The 23,543-nt window shown below is 46.8% G+C and overlaps 1 protein-coding gene across 1 annotated transcript in view; it reads right to left on the bottom strand.

Annotated features, from left to right (window-relative positions):
- Positions 1 to 15,877: 15,877 nt before the first annotated feature.
- fng (Fringe glycosyltransferase) overlaps positions 15,878 to 23,543 on the bottom strand; it is a 105,513-nt gene continuing 97,847 nt past the window's right edge. Inside the window, exon 10 of the mRNA XM_050185573.2 lies at positions 15,878 to 21,544. Within this exon, the coding sequence (XP_050041530.1) occupies positions 21,490 to 21,544 (55 nt within the window). The 3' untranslated portion in view covers positions 15,878 to 21,489. The remainder of the gene's footprint in view (positions 21,545 to 23,543) is intronic.

Here is a 23,543-nt window from a genome sequence, read left to right as displayed (position 1 = left end):
GGTTCCTTCGGGTACTTCTGTCAAGTATCACATAAAAATTCTGAAGAATTCTGAGCAAATATTACTGCTTCACATCGATTCGATAGACTTGTGATCAGGATATAATTTCATGCATCGCGGTATGCGTTGCGACTCTTACACATTGGAAGAAAACACTAAAACATAGTAGCACCGAAAATTAGCACCTTTCTAGCGGTGACGAAAGGGTTAGGCACTTGACTTTCTCTCCACGATAACAGGGGTGAGCTCACGTAGTGGCGACTACAAACCCACTTTGTGTTATGTGGGGACTTGTTGAAAGGCTGTGGATCGGTTAACGATTACGCGCATACCGCAGATGCAACATTTCCCGCCAGTGGGCGTTTTGAACCACTGTTCTCGCTTGGTGGCGCAACCCACCGACCCGTTCCAAAGGGGACGCTCATAACATCCATCCATCCATCCATCCATCCTCGGTGCACGAGCAATGGGTATGATGCCATATAATGCGCTCAGGCGGTCGACGGCAGCCATTGATATGTACACGGCGGGCGCGTCAGTGCTAGCGATTTCGGCCTATTTTCAGGCAGTGAAGCGCGCGAACTGCAGTGAATTCATAATACGTTCCCCCTATAGCCACATTTCTGCATGCAATGCTCAGAACTTTCCCATTATACGTGAAATACGCTCGAACTGCCGTGCATCGGGGGAATTGCATTCACGTACGCATCCACATAGTCTTTGTTTGGGTACTTCCATGTATGGAGAGGGCGTCATCTCGCTCTTGTTTTAACATCAATGCAAAAAAATCGCCAGGCATAGATGGTGTACCCAATCCCTTCCTTGACAGATATGCCGAATGGTGTTCAAAATACTGTGCGTATTGCTCGATGAAACGTTATTGCAAGCAGACATTACAAAATACCGGAAATACGGAAAGATAATACATATACCTAAATCGCCAAACACCTCGTTACTTGGTTCTCACAGGCCAATTTCATTACTATCCTCGTGCGCCAAGACACTTGAGCACGTTAACTTTAAGCACGTGTGGACTTTTTCTAGAAAACAATAACTTAATTGATTCCAGACAGCATGGCTTCAGCGAAGGGCTGTCGACAATAACGCAGTAACTGGAAACTATTCATGATTTCGCTGAAGTTTTGGATAAGCAAGGCCAAATCGATATCATATATCTAGATTTTGAAAAGGCTTTTGATCGTGTGTCCCACCAGGAACTACTTTTAAAACTGCAAGCCATATTGAAAAATAGTACGCTGCTTGCTTGGATTGAGGCCTACTTATCTGATCGGCAAGAGAGTATTTTTTCAAGGCGTAAGTTCCAGTTCAGTATCAGTTTAGTCCGGTATACCGCAGGGATCCGTGCTGGGTCTGTCTGGTTTTTTATCAACCATATCCTTCATGATATACCTGTGAATATTAAGTTATTTGGGGACTATTGTATCATTTATCAAGAGATAAAACGTCCAAGCGATCACGCCCTCCTACAGGTAGCTTTATCCAAAATCGAGTCTTGGTGCTCAACATGGCAGATGAAAATTAATGAGAAAATGACAGTAGCCATGAGAATACCTCGCAAAAAGCAGCCATTAACCTTTTCTTATACGACTAACGGTCAGCATTTATCCTTCGTAGATACCTACAAATATCTAGGCGTCATCATCACATCAGATCTTAAATGGAATGACCATGTTACTTATATCCAAAATAAAGCCATGCGCAAACTAAGTTCTTTAAGAAGGTCCTTGCGGCAGTCCACACACGAAGTCAAATTAATAGCGTATAAAACGATCGTTAGGCCTATCTTGGAATACGCCACGGTTGTTTGGGAAAACTTGAACTGTTCAAAGAAAATCAGTTAGATTCATTTTTAATTCTTATAGTACGAAGTCATCTCCGAGTGTTCTTTTAGATATATAGCTAACCTAGAAACACTGCAGGTAAGGAGACGACGAGAGAGACTGAAATACATGTGCCTGATGTACCATGGTAAGCGTAAACTAAACAGATCATCACTACATTGAACACGCTTCTCGACGACCAACGCGATCGCATAAGAAGCTAAAAAACTTCGTTTGTACGACTGACGGATTTAAGAATTCCTTCATCCCGCGAACCGTTCGAGAATGGAATAGTCTGCCGCGATGCCATGGAGTGTCCTACTCTTTAGATGAGTCATTTTTTAAGATGCTCTATATCATTTCTTTTCTTCAAACTTTGTTGGTTTTCACTTACCTTTGCCTTTCCTTCTTTAAGCTTTGATCCTGCTTCACGAATCATTCAGTATCTTACTCAGGTTGTCTCGCTATTTTTCTTTTCGCTCCTGTCAGCGCACGCCCATATTCATGTTTCTTGAAATGGCGTTACGCTTGCTGTCACTGGTGAAATTTGCACTACACGCCGTTTGGTTTAGGGTTGTATGATAGCGAAATATGACAGCGAGTGTTCGATAGCGATGTTGTCACCTTCAATGTGAACATTGGGCGTACGACTCGTGTACAAGGCTTGGCCTTGTATAAAGTGCGCGGCATCCTTCGTTGGTGGTTGCTTGAGCGCGAATTTGATGAAGTATGGTGTTTGAGTGTTGGCGTCACACAATCGCTTTTGTTATTCCCTTGTATTATTACCTTGCACCTTTCTGCGCTTCATGTAACACACACACCTGCGAAGGGCCTTCAAACGAAGGCTCGCAGTAATACTGAAATAAATTAAGAAAAATAAAAAATAAATAAAAATATAGTACCGTCAAAAGGTTAAATCCGCACTAAATTGCGGGAATTCTCGCTTCAAGGTACAATATATATATACTGCTCGCTGCAATATGGATGGATATGGATATTATGAGCGTCCCCTTTGGAACGGGGCAGTGGGTTGCGCCACCAAGCTCTTGCTACTATATTGCCTAATATCCTACCAAGGTTAAACAATGAAAAAAAGAAAAATAAGCACTCTGAACTACCACGCCCAAATTTTCTGCTCCCCTATTGCGAACTGTGCTTTTGTGCGAACTGTGACGCCGATGCGGCGGAGGCGAGCGCCATCTGGAAGTGTTCCAAGGAAGCGCGCGCGCCGCTCCGTGGACTCTGAGATACGCGCCGGCCTACGCGAATGGTGGACGCCGTCTCCGTTCTATGACTTGTAGAAACGCTGGACAAGTGGTTTATTTGTGTTTTCGCGTAACAGAATCGTTTTCTCGTATATTCAAATTACAGTCCGAGAGCTATCATGTCAGTAAGTTGTGTGTAAGTCGTAGTTTACGATTTTTCCACGTATTTTAGCTTGAGAAAATTAGTTCAGTCAATTCCTTGCGTCACATGGAAGGCCTGGTTACATGCGTGGTTCAGAAATTTTTTCATCCAAACGACGTCCGACGCCCATGCCGGATTCTTTGCGACGCGGGCTCTTAACACTATTATGCGTTAAAATCGCCTGAAGGAGGCGCTACGCAGCGTGGCGCCATCTCGCGAGGTGACGCAAAACACGCGCCGTGGAACTCACGGACCACTGGCGTTCAAAAGAGCACAGGCAACCCTGTCTCAGCGCGAAACGATGACAGTGAAGCGTATGGTGCCCTGTATCTGAGTGTTGAACGTCGCTATTGGAAATTACAAATAAAGCTCCAGTGTACTAGAAGTTAGAGCTTGAGTATTATTGTGAACAAACATTATGAAGGACTCGGAAGTAATATTTTTGTGACTTGTTTGGGCAGTAACTAGCGTATGTAATGCGGTCCTTTACAAATAGTTGGGGGCCAGAGATCTCATCTTGTTAAGTTCTGGCTGGTTGCCCGGATAACCTCGTTTTGTTTTCACAACGATGCCCAGATTTTCTCGTTTGAGTGCCCGGATAACGACTGTGGCTTTTGGCTAAAAGTCACTCGAAGGTCGCCGACAACAAGAGCTAAAAGCATTTCATGTTTTAACAAAACCAACAGGGTAACTGGGTCAGTGTTCGTGGTGAAATCTTTTATGGACCAAGGTGTTCACAGTGAAACTTGCGCTAACAAATGTCATCTCTTCACCGTTCAGCAGCCGGCTTGGTTCTCCCGCGTGCGCAAGCATTCCCCTGTAGCTGGCGCTAGTGGGGCTGCCACAAAGCTACGTCATTTAGAGTGACAGCTAGCGCACTAACATGCACGAGTCCAAGAAGTTGCCTTGAGCACCAATTGAGGGCCATCTGATGGGCTCACAAAAACAATCACTCCCAGTACCCGTAATAAAGTTTTATGACTGAACGAGTGAGCTAACAGGATCGCCAGGTACAGAGCCAGGCGGAGTGAAATCTGACACTGAAGGATTCGGAAGGTTCGCACTCTTTCTGTTTGCTCGCTCCATTTATTCGGCTTCAAAAAGGGCTCTTCGGCGTGGGATGCTTACTTCTGAGTGCCGCCGAACTCTGTGGGAACTAAGACGCTGCGGTGGCCCGGTTGCGCGGTTCTTGCCTCGCCGTGAATAAGGTTGAGAGGGTACGCGCACTTCTCCCAAGGGAACCATAACGCCCGGCTGTCCTAGTTTTCATTTTAATTCTTTTTTTTTTCACTGAAGCAAACAACAAGTCAGTGAGTACGTTCGCCTGTAAGAATGTGTATGTTTACGATTCTTTGCGCATAAAACGGGAACGAGATGTAATAACGGGAGCAACGAGGGGGCGAAATCCAGTTATGCAACGAAATATAGTGCAATGTAATTGTACGGCCAGGCAGGGTTCGTACATCTCCTTGAAGAACCTTGAATTTTGAAAAAGAAAACGGATATATAAGGGCTTAAAAACTCCTTGAATATAGATGTGTCCTTTGAATTCTCTGAAAACTTGGTTTGCGAATGACTTTGTAACACAAATCAACAAACTCCGCGTATTTGGAGACAATCCTAGATAGTTTCTCTTGGGAGTGTCGCTGAACAATTGCAATTTCGTGTGTCCACAGTCATCGATGACAGACTTGTGTAACGAAGAAGAGTAGCCTGCCTGTGCCACAGCACCATCGCCACCGGCATGAGCTCGTGGCTGCTGTCTTTCGCCGAACGCTTGCGACAGCTACCCGTTCGCGCCCGTTGCTAATAAATCTCTTAGCAAGTGGTGGAGGCGCTGGGTTTCGACCACCCTGGAACTTCGGAGTCGCACTCTACCCCCCATCATGCCCGACGACGCCCGCACTCCTCGAGCTCCTCCAACGGCGCCGGCCACCTTGGTTTGTGCCGGTGACCACCATTACCATGGTGAAGCTTGACAAGAGCACATAAAACAACTAAAAGCCGTGCTGCCATTTTGTTGATTTTCCCGTCTTTTCACACCGCAGCAATCATGGCTCCATTTTCGAGCCCTAGCTAGACTCTAGAAATGCCTGGTAGAAAGCAAGTTTCAGTCATTTGGATTTAACACAAGTGTATTTGGCTGAAGTCGGACACTGCTAACTAATCATCAAACCAAAAGGCGATTGACATCCTTACCATGGGAAAGTAACTCAGAAAAGTGACCTGAAGACTTGAAGCGTTTAACTCAGCAGCTGCTTTGCTGCAGGAAATTGCAGCATAGAAATATATTTCACTGTTTTTCGGTGTCTGTATACGAATAGGATTTGTTTCCTCATCCTTGAATTATGGCCTATGGTATCCTTGAAATCCTTGAATTTACACTGGAATATTGAGTCAAATGTTCTGTACAAACCCTGTACTCATGCATTGTATACGGCAGTTGCTTCCACGACAAACGTTGAGCTTCGGCCGCACTACTTAAAGGCGCACTGCCATAGCATATTTGACTATTCATTTTTCTGCCTTAGAGGAAGGTCTTAGACCTCTAAACCCAAATAAAAATACTGGCACGCCTCAGGTGGACGTAATTTTTTGTATGAACAGGTCTCGGTTTCGTCTTGCAGGAGGTGGATGTGTCACGAGGTCATGGCGCAGAAGGTGGTGACGTAGGTGCAGAACTACTGGTATTCAATCCGGCTGGCTGAGTCGTCTGCTATGCTGCTTCTGTCCCTCTTCCCGATGTAGTACATTGTAAGAGACGACTGAACGAGCCTGAGAGTCACAAAACATCAGGATGTACTGCTCCGACGTGACCACTTTCTGCATCATGACCGTCACGACACATATACTCTTCCCGAGACACAGAACCGAAACTCTTTTATAAAAAAGTTATTACAGTAACTTATTTAGAGTGTTACGAGGCGTGCTATGATTAACGGTGGTAGAACAGGAAACGTCGCTGAAGCCAATGTTTCGACAAGGGGACCTGTCTTTAGCTTGTCTGATGAAGACGAATCCCCTTGTCGAAATTAGCGTAAGCAACATTCCTTGTTCTACCACTATTAATCACTTCAATCACTACTTCCTGTGAACCTGTCTGTTGTTTTGAGGCTTGGCATAATTTTGTTAAAGGTTTCGAGGTTTGGTGCTTCATTTAACCCAATAAAATGAGAAGATGAAATTTTCCTATACCTGGACATCTTTAATCGAGCGTTGCGTTATCGAATGTCTCCAAAGCTCGACGTTTGTGCTGCGCTTCGCATTCCGACGCCGTCGGTCATCAGTGATGTCTCTTCCACCGGCCGCACTATAGCCATAATGTACTGCTGCTGAGCACAAGGTACCAGGTTCGACTCCCCGACACGGAGGCTGCCGTTTCTATCGTAAGGAAATGCAAAATCGCTCTTGTACTTACACTGTAAAGCACACCAGGTCGGCAGAATTAATCCACAACCCTCCCTACGGCGTTCCTCCTCTAATCCATTGCACCGTTTCGAGACATCAAACCGGACATTTTTTAGTAATATATACTCCGGTAAGGGCGCAATAAACTTGGTTCTGTTATGATCCAGCCAGGTATGGGCTGCAATATGTTTTATTTGATTTTAGATGCAAAAAGTACACAAAAACTCAGGGGAACTGCAGTCTAGGCGTGGTTAGAACACCTGACTTGCATAGAAAAAAAATGTTGTGTTGCGTGTGCAGCAGTATTCGGTCGACTGAGGAGGTCAATTGGTTTAAGTGAGTGTCCACGTAGGGGTGGTTTTGGTTGCCTAGCAACGCTCAACGTCGCCTTAAATGGCTCCTATGAATCTCATAAATGTGCATTGGAACGGGCTCCAAACGGTCATGTGAAGCTTGGACTTACATGTGTAATTTTAGATCTGTTCTTGACTAAGCGAACACGTTTCATATACTTACAACAGTGTCAAGGGCTTAATTCTCTATAGCTCTATGGCGTGAGCTATATTGTCACGTTGTACACAGATAACTTTGCAGCAGCGGCTAGACGGTGAAAGACGGTCATCAAAAAAAAATAGGAACATTGCACGTATGTCATTACACCACAGTTTGACGTTTTAGAACACCCCGATCGAGTCCCACCTGCACGCCACATTCGCATGGTATACTGCGTGCGTTGCTCTAGCACTGATATGTCGCGACGCATATAGTTATTTGAGGTCATCAAAGCTGCTTCTCGTTTCACGCCATGTGGTCCGCCTCTATGCACTTAATAGTGAGACTATTGCCACACAGTACAAATAGCTTTTTTACAGTTCCGCGCCGCACAATGCGAACTGAGCGCGACGACGGACATATGTGGCGCTCCTATCTGCAGCACTGAAGCCCAACGAGGCTTCTCTGCAGGCCGCTACTTACACGAAAGTGCCCTACACAACTACACGTGCGTCTATCTGACACATGCTAATACACCTGGGCTATATATATCGGGAATGTGTCCATGCAGCACACGCTAGATGCTCGTAAGACAACCACCTATGTACGTTCTCATGCTTCACAGACTAAACGAATCCTGAAGCAGGCACGTTACGGGGAAGGCATGACCTCTGTTTTAAATGTATTTATACAATTGCTTGTGTTGGACAACGCCTCCCACACAGTGACAGTCGACCTCCTCATGATGATACTATGTCGACAGTCAGTATACCTTGAAGTTACGGCGCCAGTGAGAATGGAGTATACGCTGTTTAGTATTCCGACTGTAATTCCAGTGGCTTCCCTCGCACGTCGGTGCGCTTGGAAACAAAGCTACTCATAGACTTGTGGGCCAAGCACTGACATATATACGGGGCGTAACTTTTAGCATCATAGAGAACTTAAAGAAGAAATATTCTGTGACAGCTAGACATCATAATTCTAGTGATTGAGCTCGATTATTCAATGCGACGGACATTACTAGAACGAGAAACAGAAATGCATAATCAACGAGTTAACAACATTTCACTAATTTAAATTATTAACTTTATGGTACATGTTTCAATTCACGAATCGTAGCCGGCGAGATCGCAAGGCGTATGCGCTTAGAACGAATTCTCAGGATAGCACCATATTCCGAGATGTTCATTCCCCAAGTGCGCGACGAAATACACGGGTGTTTTAGTTACTTTTGTTCTTCAATGCATAGAACGACAGTTTGTTAAAAAGTTAGTGGAACAATAGCGCATTTTTTACCGCAAGTTTCACGGCGCATGTCTCGAAAACCATGCGATCCTTAGCAGTGGCGTCGTAACGGGGGGTCGTGCACATGGGCCCCGGATGCCAGATGCCATTTTGGGGGTGGGCGGGGTCACGTATGCCTGAAGCACCCTCTCCTCCCCCCCCTCTTTCCACCGGCTTGACTGGGAGTAAATAGTAAAGAATACTCAAGTAACCGGCAGCCCAAGCTTGCGTACTTGATGTACTAGATGTGTAGCGCCGCTGAATCGTCGGCTGCAGCTTTATCAACATGCTAAGTAGCAATTGCACGAATTAGCGGGCTAAGAACATTAATTCGCGAAGTGGTCGCTAAATTACTCGCCTTAGCGGAACGTTTCATGTGCTCGTGCGGTGCGCTCATGTCCCACAATGATTTGTGTGTCGTCAGTATATACAGGGTGTCCCAGCTAACTCTAGCCAGAGTTTAAAGATATGCGAATGCCACGTAGCTGGACAGAACCTAGGTAATTTTGTTTGCCGTCGCTTGTAGATACTCAAATTCTATTTTTTTCATTCCGCCTAATTAGATAATTATTCTTGAATAATTAATCAAGTTCTCAAATATTATAATTACATGAAAGCGTCAATGAGAAAATTGCAGAGCCAACATGAAAAACTCCCGATATAATTTTCTGTTGCTCAATACGTGCTACACAAAAACGTTTTTCCGAGCGCGAAAGAAGCCCGAGAATGCACGCAAAATTGCCGCGCGACTGGCCGCTCGATGCACTTGGCGTGTATCGGTATCTCGGTATCGGAACTCGGTATCGTGCAAGATATGGCAGTATATCTTAAATAACTGCTTAAGTAGCAATTATAGAGGAAATTGGGGAATTGCGGACCCAAAGTCACATTATTAACTCAACAAAAACTTCTCTAAACAAAATCGTCTTGGGTGTTAGAGCCTGCAGTACTTTGGCACTGTGAGCGACCTAGTATGGCACTACCTAAAGAATTATCAAATAGTGCGCCAGTGACGTCAATATATCTCTATTCTCTCCATTGCGAGTGCAGACCAACAGTAGCGCAAGCTTTAGCTGGCACGGGATTCATCGCGGCCTTCTCTCTCTTTTTTTTTTTTTTTGCATGATGACGCCAGGAATAAAAAAAAAATTGTGGTGTTTTACGCGCCAAAACCATGGTCTGATTATGAGGCACGCCGTAGTGTGGGACTCCGGAAATTTGGACCACCTGGGGTTCTTTTTATAACGTGCACCTAAATCTACATACACGGGCGTTTTCACATTTCGCCCCCATCGAAATGCGGCCGCCGTGGCCGGGATTCGATCTCGCGACCTCGTGCTTAGCAGCCCAGCACCATACAGCCACGGCGGGTACCCCAGGAATCGACGCGAAGCGTGCTCTATTCCGTTTCCAATCTGGTGGCGGTACCGCAGCTCGGATGATCACGTTTGCCAACAGCAGTAAATAAATAAAGGCTTTATGGATCAGAATGAAGAGAACTCTCATTGTCATAGCACTGGCGCACGCGCAGCAAAGAAGCAGGTGGCGTTTTCTGATAGTCTGGGGAGATCAGCGTCAATGACCAACTATTTCATTTCCGTTTGGGTTCAGGGCTGCCCGCAGCCAAATTAAGTTACTGCACGCCGTAGTGCCTGTGACTGCCGGCCTTAAATTTTGCAAATGCATTAGTGCCTCTGAAATCGCTAAGTAAAACTTTGTTAAAATATCTTTGTTTCTTGTGAGCCATATTGTCCACGATACCACATCTGTATTGGCTGGCAAGCCCTGCAGTCTGACAGCAGATGTGCAAATGCGCTTATCTCAAGTTATCAGTGCAGCACCCTGTGTTATTTGGGGCAGAAAATAAAATAGCGTGTATGCGCGCCGATGGACGCGCCACTGGTGGCGGCCTTGCGCAGAACAGTCGGGAAAGGAGCCAGCCGCGCGCCGTAGCTTGTTGCGTCGTTGATCGTGCTTTTCTTTTTTTTTTTTTTTTTTTGTCGTATCGACATTTTCAGAGCAAAATAAGCAAAACCCTTCGCATGTGTGGGGTGGCCAAAGCTTCAAGGAATGTCGAAGAACTGTGGCATGGTGGGGGGCTCAAACGCCCGCGAAAACGTGCCGGCGATCCGGTTCTCCCCACAAAGCTTCATCAGCGAGAGCAACGGTAGCAATGGATCGCCGCCGTTCGGCGGCAAATTTCTTGTTCTCATCCTTTCGTTTGTGGTGTCTGTGTTTTTTCTACTCAATCATATTTAGACGGGTAAGCGACGAAGTTCGTCTGCAGTGCAGCATGCGGTTTAAAGGCATTTTGCTAAAGTTCTGAGTGCCTTTTGCCGCTTCAACTGTTTGCCGCTTCCTTAACGCGTTGCGCTAGCTAGGCAGCACGACTGCACGAGCGCATTGTGTTGTATGTTAAAGGTACTGAAGCTTGCAAGAACTGAAATTGTTGGTTTTATGCGGCCCGGCAAATCCTCGCACCAGCTGTCGCGCACTTTATGTTTCTGCATCTATATTATGCGTGGCTTCGCGCATGTTGAACTGTTGCTAGCTTCATGAATAACTGTAGTTGACTTTTTTGAGTGCGAGGTTTTCACTCGGCCTCGTTTGTAAAGGGTCTAAATTACGCTGTGTATTATCGGAATGATGGCAAGCAACTGCTTCTTTAACAGCTTTAATCTTTTCGCCCGAAGGCATCTTACGATATTGTGGTTTTCGTGGAAATGTGCTTAGAAAATAGGCATTTCAGGGCAAGAATCCCTAATAGTTGCCGCATATTGTATTTTTGTTTCATTTTCGCTGAAAAGTTCGCGTCACGTTTGGGAAGTCATCACACCTCGATGCTGATTGAGGAGACTTACCACGCTGATGATTTTTTTTTTTTTTTTGCTTGGCAACGCAGTCCCCTTTCGCATGTGAATTTTGTACTCAACTGAAATCTTTCTTATTATGGTTACGCCACAGAGGACTAAACCAGGCCTTGCCGTCAGCGCTCATCTACTTTCATTCATATACTCTAACGACCCATTCAGGCATTACATAGGGGGGGAGCCAGCTAAAATTACAAACGTGCAAAAAAGAACATTGGCAAGATACAGTAACATAATTATATACAGAAAGAATAACATACGCAAGTAAGCACTCAACCCGCCGTGGTTGCTCAGTGGCTATGGTGTTGGGCTGTGAGCACGAGGTCGCGGGATCGAAACCCGGCCACGGCGGCCGCATTTCGATGGGGGCGAAATGCGAAAACACCCGTGTACTTAGATTTAGGTGCACGTTAAAGATCCCCAGGTGGTCGAAATTTCCGGAGTCCTCCACTACGGCGTGCCTCATAATCAGAAAGTGGTTTTGGCACGTTAAACCCCATAATTTAATTTAATTTTAAGTAAGCACTCAACACAGAAATAATCACACATTTAGGAATATCTTCAAATCGTTAACAAAAACATCGTAGTTAATGGCAGTTACAATGTTCCTCGGTAGTTTATTCCAATGATATATTGCCAAAAGTAATGGCTATGACGATACAGATTAGTGCGAGCAAAAAAGGGTTGCACTTTAAATGGGTGATCAAAACGCTGAAAAATACTATGAGCTGCATTGATTTAAGATTCGCGGAACAGGGATTTACTATGATAAAGCGCGTGAAAATGCGATAACAATGTTATTAGTCGGTGGTTTTGAAGAGAGGGCAATGAAAGTGATTCCTTGATATCCGTAACACTGTGGTTTCGCGAGTATTTCTTTGTGATATACCTTGCTGCTTTATTTTGTATTGCTTCGAGTTGATCAACCAAATAGGTTTGATGCGGATTCCAAATAGAGGATGCGTACTCTACCTTTGATCGAACAAGCGTAGTGTATGCTAGTAACTTAGTAGCAGAGTTCGCCAAGTATAAGTAACGTTTAATGAAGCCGAGTATTTTGGATGCCTTACTGGTTATTGTATTAATGGGTTCGTTCCAAGATAAATCAGAGGATAAATGAACTCCGAGATATTTAAATGTGGATACTTTCTCAACAAGGATTCCCTGAAACGGGTAGTAGCTCACTTTCAGGTTATGTGCTCTCGTGAACGATATGGCTTTAGTTTTAGAAATGTTAATTTCCATTTGCCACTGCCAACACCAAAATGCGAGTTTGTGGAGGTCTACCTGTAATGAGTTCTCGTCTTCGGCGTTACTAATTCGTCTGTAGATGATACAGACGTCTGCGAATAACCTGATAGTAGACAATAAAGTGTATCCTGCGTCGTTAATATAGATCAGAAATAATATTGGACCCACGACCGAACCCTGTGGTACACCGGATTTTACATGCGAAAGTGAAGATGAGTACCCGTCCACGTAGACTGACCGACTTCCGTTGGTCAAAAAACTAGCTATGCAATTTATAATCCTACTGTTTTTGTTAAGATTCGTTAGCTTCATTAATAAGCGGATGTGCAGAACTTTGTCAAAAGCTTTTGCAAAATCAATAAATATAGCATCTATTTTTAGTCCACCATGAACGGCTTCGTGGAGGTCAGTCACCAATTCGAATAGTTGTTACACAGGAACGACCACAAAGGAAACCATGCTCATTGCTAGAGTAGAAATTGTGATCTGTTAGAAATTTCATGATGGTGGATGATATGATGTGCTCTAGTAATTTACAACTTATGCTTGTTACTGAAATGGGCCTGTAGTTTGAGAATAAGGACGGATCACCGGATTCAAAAATGGGAATCATGCGTGCACTCCTCCAGGCGTCAGGCACGCGTCCTGCATCAATTGAATGCTGAAAAATAGCAGCCAAGATATGTGATATAGCTAGTTTTGTAAACTAGAGCAATTTTGCGCAGATGTCATCCGGTCCGGGTGCCGAGTTAACTGGGAGACAATCTATAGCGGCTTCTACACCTTCGCGAGTGACTATGAGGCCATTCATTGAAGTATTTAAGCTGAAAAGGTTCAGATCTGGTGGCACTGGTTCTTCTGATGTGAAAACCGAATAGAAGAAAGGGTTTAATTCTTCCGCAACGTCGGACTGCAGAAGAGTACGGTAATGTGATAATGATGATAGCGGCTAACATTGGGGCTTTTCAGAATACAATAACTGTGCGCTGAGCGCAAAATATTCATTTTGACGAATACCAGAAAACTTTAGCTTGTCCATACACACATTGTTCTTTACAGAAATGCCCGGCTACGGCAAACGTAGACGCCACTCACAAGGCCGGTAGCGACATCTTGAGACACTTCGTCATGCAAAACGTGAAACCTCTTGTTACATATGCGTTCTTATCTAATGGATACATAAAAAAAGGGTTTGTTTCTTGTAAATTACACCGCTGTTGACACTTTACACCAGCAGATAACTAGAATCTAGTTAGTTACTGAAAAAAAAAACTCTGCGTCCACTCCAAGTAAACTCTGCATCACTAAATGGCGCCACCAACCTGTTTTTTTCTTTTTTTTATGCCAGTGTTTACTTGTTGCTGCTTCGTCGATCCGCAGAAGGTGATTTAAAGTGAACTCTTACCGTAGTCCTATCACGGTAAAAAAAGAACGCGAGACGTCGCCATGCAGGGCGTGGACTCTGTGGCCGACGCCAGTTCTCACTGTGTTGGCTTGGTGCGGCTCGGCTCGCAAAACACGGTGCAAGCCGAGCCTTACCGACTCCTTACCGCCTAGTGTGCCGTACGGAAAGTCTCTCCGTATCGGTGAAGTGCGCGCATGCGCATTGTTCGGCCGGTACGGCAGTTCCGCGCTTTCCGTACGGCAACTTGGCGCTGCTAAAAGTCTCTACTATCCTCCAAGTATTAAAACGTAGAGCTGTTCCGCGTGCGACCTTGGAGATCTTTGTCCTCCCACAGGGGCACATAATTTTCAGAAGAGAGATGTTCTACCTCCTCCTGAACCTTCGTGATCGATTTGTCCATGGAGTGGAGATGTTTAGCCGTGCTTTCCTTGATCTCGCAAGACTGTACTTGGTGGAGTGGAGGCATCCGTCCCGTCTCTGCTTGGTCTGATCCCCTTGATGATTTACTCTTTCCGGTGTTATAGTGATAAGTGACATGCTTACGCCACATGTAACTATGTGCCATATTTACCCTTCATAGATTGAAAGGCGACGCTTGGGTGGAGCAATTACCGGCGTGCCTTTGCAGAACCATCTTCCTCCTCAGCCACGTCTCCATGTGCTTGGAAATTGGAAACAACGGCCCACTAACTTGACGCCGTGCGCCTGAACTTCCAAGATTTGCGTTATCTAAACGGTTTCGATGGTTTACGAGTGTCTAGCTGAAGACCGAAAATAGAACAAGTTGCCCTCCACTCTAGCCACCGCCACCAATAAAGGGTTTCAAGACCGGTAAGTTCCGCCGTATTTTACGTGAGCGAGCGTCTGAGTTAAAGGGCTTGATTTTTCCGGTAGGGGGCTAACGGGGACTCGCGTCGTCGTAATAGGACCAAAAGCTTTAGCAAGCAGAAACCACGTAGCCCGCCGTCCACGTGGCGACGTCGTATATAGCCCACTCCGAGAAGGATAAACAGCTGACCTTAGGCTTCTGGCAGACAAACAGTTCCCAGGCTCTGAGTGTGTACAGCAGAAAATGGACGCGAAACTAAACTTATTTTAATTAATCGGGCGTTGTGGTGAATCACGAACGCTTTGCTTTAGAATCTGCGCCAGCGGATATATATGTCACCGTTCGGAACAAAGGCGACAAGTCCCGAAAACGACAACTTGGAAACCTTATAAATGAGTTCCAATGCATTTATACATGAGCGAAGCTTATGCCTGGGGATCTCTTTCACTGCGGTTTTTTCTTTTTTCCTCAGTTCTTTAGCGCAGCAAGGCGAAATCAAATAGCGAAGAGATAACTGCATCGCAAGCGACCTCACGCGAGAGCAAGCATCAGTCTTTTGGTAGTATTAGAGTCTACTCTAGTACTACGTTACAGGGAGAGCTTCCCGACTGACGAAGTCTCTCTACGTAGCGCTGCTTCAGCTAGGGAAACCATGGAGCATGTTTTATTAGAATCTGATGACATCTGCCCAGCGGTCCATTTAGGCACCACTGGCCTGCTTGAAGCCTTTGGGTTCAGCGAGAGCAGGGGGAAAGTAAACATGTCCGCAACAGAGAATACTAAGAGGCGATTGAAAGATTGGTGGCAGAAAAGTAAGGAAACGACAAAAAACGGAGACGTACAAAAACAAAGTTCACAATAGGGGTCAGAAATTTTGGTTGTGGGAATTTATCGTTTTTTTTTTCGTTTTTTTTAACCTAGGTAGAACATTAGGCAGTATAATAGCAAGAGCTTGGTGGCGCAACCCACCGCCCCGTTCCGAAGGGGACGCTCATAACATCCATCCATCCATGCATCCATCCATCCATCCGACGCTGTCGTCCAAAAGAAAGAAAGAAAGAAGGAAAGAAAGAACACAACATACAATGCATCTCATTCAAAACATGTATTATTTTATTATTTTCCTAGTCGTGCAGTCTCAGTCTTGTACGTGATTGATGGGGCTGTTTCACGGCATCCGCCAGCACGAAAATAATAACAATACTACAAAAAAGCTGTCCACGGCGCGGTGTACGGCCGCGACGAGTCTCTTATACAAAATACAGAAAGGCTCGAGCACTTTCTTTCATTTCGGTTTCTTTCGTCGCCACGTATATGTACACCAACACAGAAAAATACACCTGCGACACATTTCTACACCCGTCGACGTGGCGTGCTCCACATTGCAACTAGATTATGTACACGCATATATGTATATATATACACACAATACTTCGCAGTCTAGCGTGAGACGAGCTAGACGCATCACAATACATATCTAAGACACCGCTTTGAGGATTGCCACAATGAGGAACAGCACGAACCTCGCGGAAAGAAAAGTAGGCAAAAAAAAAAAATTCTTTTTCTTGACCATGTGAGAGGCAAGCCACCATTGCACAAGAACGACTGTACCCGATTGAGAAGAGTAACGCGGTCGTAAAAATTCTAGGCACCCAGCTGTGACACCATGCGGCGAAGTCCATCATGACAGGAAATGGGTCAGAAGGATGCCTTCGATAATTGCGCCAACAATTTCTACTCGGCTGTCACTTGACGAAGAAATTCCCTTCCTGATACGAAAACATCGATACATTTTTCTGGCGTTTAAAACAGAACGCTGTATTTTATGCGGTATACAGCCACGCCCTGTCACACTAGACCACGTTGTACAAACACTTCGCGTATGCACAAAGCCAAAAGGCACACCAGCGCGCTTCGTTACAAATCAAGAGCGCCACTTCTCGACTACATTATATCCCTCCATTAAAATGAACCTGATCCATATGGCCCATACGAAATCACATCGTGGACAAAGAAGTTCGATTGATAACCAGGAGCTGACTGACAAATATCACTGACGTTTCGCGACAATAAGCGACATGTCATTAATAGCAAACAAACTGATAGCCGGACTAGTTGGCGATGATTCTCTTATGCAGATAGTAGAGCAGAGATATAGTGCCGTTCCCGTCATACTTATTTGTTTTTGTTGGTGTAGCACTGCCTTCTTTTTTACAATGTCGTTAGTAGTTTGAATAATCTTAAGTGCGGTTGTGCGATCTGCCTTCCTCTGCACTCACATCAAGCAGAACAAAAAAAAAAAAAAAAAGATTTACTCGCCAGTAGTGACAGAAGAAAGGGGAAAGGCAAAGAGGTTAACCGAAGGGGAGCATCCAGTTTGCTACCCTACGCTGGAGTCAGAGAGGAGGGGGAGGTAAAGTGACAGGAAGACAGAGAGAGAGGGGGGAGAGAGTAATAGATTTGCTACACGGCTGTGAGGTTACAGCAAGCCTCGTTTCCAGTTCAATAAAAAGACGTTCGGCAGTAAACTCGCTCCCCGCTCCCGCATTTTTCATTTATTTCGCGAACGTCGTTGAATGCTTCCGAACTCTGTTAGCGTTGTCGTGGAGAGTGTCGGAACGGGTCTGCCATTACGCCGTGGTTGCACTATCTTATCGGCGAAGTTTGAGAGAGTTAAGGCCCACCGAGTTCATTTGTCAGCTTCTTTTGACAGACCGGAAAGCGCAAGCGGAAAGCCCTAAAAAGTGACCACACATGCTATCCTCCGAAAAAACAAAATGACACGAACTGAAGCTCGCTCTCCAGTGCATACGTAATTAAGGCGGGCCTATCTTCGAAGCACATCACGCGCCGCCCGAAGTGCCTCGTTCTCTGCGGCGATATATATCCCTTCGCGAGTCCGCTATCTTTAAAGAACGCTGCGGTCACCGCCGCCAAATGGACAGGGTCTGCTTGTTCGTTTGGCCAGCATCGCGCTCGACTTTGATTGGTCAGCGCAGAGGCAGCTCGCGGCTATTTGCGTGGCTCGTCTCGGCTACCGACCTCGCGCGCAGCGACGGCATTCCCGTACACGTTCGAAGGCGGGTTGAAGAATGCGAAAGAAAAGAAAAATGACGTTAAATAAAAACAAGGCGGCCTCCTCAATTAAGCGCAGGCGAGAGGCGTCGTGCGCGGGGACGCAATTACAGGTCGTTGCTTCCGCACCGGCGCGCGACAGGCGGCGGTATTATACTTGACCGCCGGCTACTACTACTGCTGTTACGCGCCTCTCTCTCTCTCTCCTCGGACAAACTACAGGCGAGAAAGAAGCGGTCGGGTGGGGTTGTGCGCGCACTTTTGATTTTGTACGCAAGTTCGGAGCCATCGCGTCCCGCGAGGCTCGCTCGCGTCGCCCGCGTGTTGGCTTCGAGACAAGTGCGCGAGGCCTAAGGGAGCGAATTTTTTTTGCCTCGTCATTTCTCGCGCCGAGAGTGACGAAGCACTCTCTCTGAATAGACGTCGTAACTGCGCCGCGGGCGTTGCTTGTGCAGAGCCTGAGGCGCTATTTTGTATTCGAGTGACTCACAGGAGCAGGGAGATGAACCGAGAAAGTTGGTGCGGACAGTGAAGTTTCACTCGCACTAGGCCGACCCCCGACCCCAATTCTTTCTGTCGACTGTCGGCGACAGCGCTTTCTTTTATTTGCCTTCGTGTCGGAGCCTCTGTCACACTGTATACCGACGCCGCGTTCCCCGTCGACCGTCTACAGATTGTCGGCGTCGATACAGAGTGACAGAGGCGCCGACGCGAAGGTAAAAAAAAAGAAGAAAAAGACGCTGTTGTCGGCAATCGGCAGCTCGAAATCGGTGTCGGGGGTCGGCATAGTGCGAGTGAGCCTTGAGAAGTATTAGGTGAACTTCATCCAGGTTGCAACAAACGCTGAACACGCGATTGCAGCATTCGCGTCAAATTATGTGCGTTCCTTTATACGTTACAGCGAAAAGCGCATGAGGAATTGTCTGTAGCTAAAGCGAAACAGCGAAGAGACTGGACGACACGTTTGGGGATAAAGTTATTGTGAGCTGTGCGTAGCAGAACATTGAAAGATGATTGGGAAATTAATCTCTAGTCACCAGCTATTCGCAAGCACATAGCAGGAGCTATTGAAGTCCTGATGTGGAATTCCCAGTTTTAAAATAGTAAAATACGAGAAGTCCGCTTTACATAGAAAACTCCCCACCCGCACGCTTTGGAGGTCCCGATGCCAACGCCGGCCTATAAGTGTAATGATTTCACGGTGATTCACGCGAATAGTTCCCGTTTGAGGATTTGCATGTCATTGGTCGGACACACGTCGACGTTGAAATATAACGCTCCTATTGTAAGTATTCACGTTCGACTGCAATGTGGTTCTGAATGTGTTACACTCGACTAGCTGAAATGTTTGCTGGGCTCGGACAGGTGAGCCCCGACTCACTCTGACGGGGATACGCGATGCGTTTAATGTTACAATTTTAGAGAGAGAAAAAGAAAGCAGTTTATGCGTGAAACTATGACAAACTGTGTGGCTCGCTCTATGCACGATTTGAACACGGAGCGAATTCTAGGCGTTTCTTGGTTACACTCATGTTCAAGATAATGTAAAGCTTACGGTCCAACAGATACACTGCAGCTATATACGCGGTCCGTGAAATGGACCAACAGGCATTGGCAACCGTTGAAAACAAAGACATACTCGAGTTCGTGACAAAAAAAAAAAAAAAAAAAAAAGAGAAAATGTCCTACCCACCAATGCCACCAATACAAGTCGGAATGCAGAGTTCCATCAACGCGTACATAGATACAAATTTTGCTTGACGAGCGATCGAACCTCCACTGACAGCATCACGCAAGTGGGCCTTATTACGATGCCACGGTAACTTTACCAGATTGCATGCAAAACGTACGTTACACTGCTCGTGCGGCCGTGCAGCAAGCATAAACAGAGTCATGACTGCATTTCTGGATGACCTCGTCTCGCGGTTCGTGCACAACTTCTGACTCGTGTGCGACACCGCGTGAGTGAACGTGTCAACCACTGAACCGAGTCCAACGTACTGAACACGCTGAATACAGATATTCCATATACTGGTGGTGTAAGACAATTAGTCCGTGGAAATAAAATAAAATAATAATAACGATAAAAAGAACATACGAGGGATTCCTAAAGACAGAGCGCAATGAAATATATACCGCACGAAAGGGCAGGCATCGAAGGAAATAGTTGCAAGTCGAACGCCTAAACATTGAACACACAGCGTTGAACACGTGCCTGAAAATATGCAACGATTACTCTTTCGCATACCGAAGCTGCGACACGCCTTCTTATTTCCTTGCCACCTGTAAGAGCTACGCCAACGCACGTGATTCGTCTTCTGCAGAGCTAATTGTTTAGCGCAGGAAATCTGAATACTATACGTTGCGAAATGGCACAATGACTGTGACAGCAGGCTTAAATTAAATGTGAACTGGAATGAAGGCAACCAAATTACCCGACGCGTTTGATCCGATTCGCGTGCAATCAAGACTCGAATCCTCGCTGCACGTCTGCACACGCAAGAGTTCCCAGGGAAATGGGACCCTCATATGACATTATGGTGTCGTGGAACTATGTCGTGGTTTACGACAGAAATTCGCACCAGCGACGGTGACTCCGCCGCGCCGAGTCCCGATAAACAAGCACATCGTCTCCCGATTTTCTCTGGTGTTACGTACTTGTCCGGCATACTGACAGTCATTATCAGAGGCCGCTGAAAACGTTTCAAATTTTCTTGAGCATTTCTAGTATTACGCGCGGGGCCCGAAGGCATCCGCCATGTACATTGAGTTGCATTGATTGTTCCTTTGCCACTGGCGAACTCACAGCGTGTGCGTGCAGGGTTATTTGCCTGTTGACGTCGCCGCGAGTCCCCAGTTTCCTTTGGCTGCGACTGTTAACCTTTGTACCCTACTCAGTCTTACTGGGTTATCAGATTTGGCCGCGTCTGCTGGCCCTTGTGGCGAGCATCAACACTCTTCCCTGACGCCTGTCCAAGAATCTGACACCTCTAAAAAAAATACGGTCGTATCTTTCTGTACACGTTCTGCTCAAGGTGCAAAACCAAAGAGAGATCTCTGCTTAGTTTGTATCCTGGTACTCGAGGCAAGAAATGCCAGCCAGGTTAACCACAAGGAAAAAAAGAAGAGGGGGGGGGGGGGTTCGGCAAACTGAACTTTAACTTAAAATCCTTGTGACGCTGCGAGAGCGAAGGAAGGTCTGCACACGATGCAGCGATCCCACGTGAAGCGAGGCAGTATCTTCCGCGAGACTGGAAGGTCACAGGCGACGTCACACTGTCGCACCGACCGAAGTTCGCGGCGCCCACGCCGAATGGACCGCTCGCGCACCCCCACACCGCCGTCGCCACACAGCAACGTCTCAGTTCAGGCTTCACTGCGCAATGTTCCACACCACAGTTCCGCACACTGTGTTGAGAAGCCCGCCGCAATTTCCTCGACGGCTGCAGCACGGAAGTTCGTACAACAACAGACAGTAGTCCACTACAAACGGCACGCGCCGTTGATCGTTGCTTGACGGCGCGTTTCGTTCCTCTCGTGGTGTGCACGGCAGGCATCGTGGCTCTTGGCACATTCCGCGCTGGCACCCGGTGTAGCACATCCGAAGCGCGCGCGTTAGGCGTGTCGCTACCTCGGGCAGAAGCTGAAGTTCGGGAACAGCTGGCAGTGCAAGGACAGGAACCTGGGAGAGTAGAGCAAGAAAAAGAGCAGAGAATGAGACGTCTCGACTTCCGGAGGAACCCCACTCCCGGGCAGTTAAAACTCCGGCTTTAATGCACAGCACACAAAACAGCCACATCTATAGCTAAAACAGAGCTACTCGAGAATAATCTAACTGCACTGTAGCAAAACACCCGAGGAAAATGTACGAATACAGAGCCATAAAACACCAGGTTCTTGCGAATCTCCACAAGCACAAACTATGAAGTGCGCGACCTGTCTGTTCCTGCACACAAGGTACTGGGATTGTATGCATCTTAAACAGTTGGCCTTCTCTTACGCTATCCTCTCTCCCAGTCTTTCTACTCCCCTACCCACATCCCCCCGCTGCTGACCACCATTCTGGTTTCAGCAGCACAAAGCTGTACAATTTCAGAGCGGTTAGAAGTACATTCTTTAATGATCGTCTATGAGATCACCTTTGACCATTTGACACTTCCCTTGCGCGCATTCGTGAACTCTTTCCGCTCTCTTTCCCTGAGTGGGGTAGCGGACCAGACACCTCCGTTAAACTTCCTTACCTTCCTCGTGTTCCCTCTCTCACACACACAACAAACACGAGACTGCAGGAACTAGAATAAATACGCATCATACACGCAGAGGCGTTGGCTATAAGCAACTTCCGAGGCGCAGACGCTACAGTTTCCGCATGCCTGCCACGACCCGCAGCTGGGCAAGTACAGTCACGCGTCTAATTTCACTGGCATGCTATCGTCTATCGGGTACGCTCGAGAAACGTCACCGCGTGCCAACCAGGCACGACATTTTGCGCTCGACAAAAGACACCTCATACTCCGTGCGAAACTCCGAGCAGTGGTGATCGACTGCAGACCTGGGGAGCTAGCTTTTTAGGTGGCCCTATACTATAAAAGGCCAAGCGGCGTGTATTTATCCCCGCGTTTGATAAATAGCATTCCGCGCGAAAGAAAAAAAGTTAAATAAGAAACAGGTTCACTCGAAAAACTCGCGAACGTAGGCTGCCCAGCGGAGGCGAGAAAAACAAAGAAGTGGAGCAGTTCAAGGCGGCGCCACTTCGAACTGGTTATTAAACCTGGCCCGCTCTCGCCCGCAATGATCGCGCGGTTGTGCAAGGCCAATTTACAAACGACGCCGAGTCCGGTCAGGCGACTGAGACAACAACAAAACGAGAATAAAAGCGGCGCAACATCGGGTGGGGTAAAAGGATCGAGAGGAGGGGGGGGGGGGGGTTGTCCAGGACAGCCCCAGATGAAAGACAGGTCGCGAACGAGCCGTAGTCACCGAGGGGTCCCTGTAATTACGAAGCGCAACATAGCCTTGGGCCACTGGCGACCGCAGCAGTCAAGAGCGTACACGAAAAAAAAAATAGCACAAAGCGCCCGCAGCGCCCTCCCATTCCGCCGACACGCGTCGGGACAGGGAGGCGCCATCGGACAACGTTGTTTAGGCCGCAGGGCGAGTGACGCTACTGAAAGACCGTTCAACCGACTCCGACGGGGGATGGTGGCAGGTTCCTCCAATCACGCATGTTGCGACACTCTCCGTGGTCATCTTTAAGAAATACGAAACAAGACCACACTACCATCTGAGGTGTGGCTGCGCCGGCACTTGACGGGGTGCAAGTGCGGAAACTGTTCAAACTACATACAAGACACCGCTCGACTAGCAGCCGGTTTTAATTTATGCAATTGCCACCACGCGCACACGCATACCAGAAGCGGCAGATGCTGATTCCGCAGAACGTGAGCCATGCATGGTACCACGACCGCGCTGTCCAGCGCCGGAGCTCCTGGTCTGTTGCAAGAGCTTGTTGGTGGCCATGGCAACGCTGACCCATTCACGACCGCGCCCAGGGACACACACAGTGCATATACATATGCGGCACTCGCGGGAAAGGACCATGGGTTCGAATTGATATAACTTTTGTTTCGCAAGTTCTGCTTGCCACAGTCTGGCCGTCTTCTATAATATTATGTCCACGA

The sequence above is a fragment of the Dermacentor andersoni genome, chromosome 8, assembly GCF_023375885.2.
Source record: "Dermacentor andersoni chromosome 8, qqDerAnde1_hic_scaffold, whole genome shotgun sequence".
In the NCBI taxonomy this organism is placed as follows: Eukaryota; Metazoa; Arthropoda; class Arachnida; order Ixodida; family Ixodidae; genus Dermacentor; species Dermacentor andersoni.
Note: the sequence above shows the minus strand (reverse complement) of the source record. Positions and strands in the feature narration are given on the sequence as shown.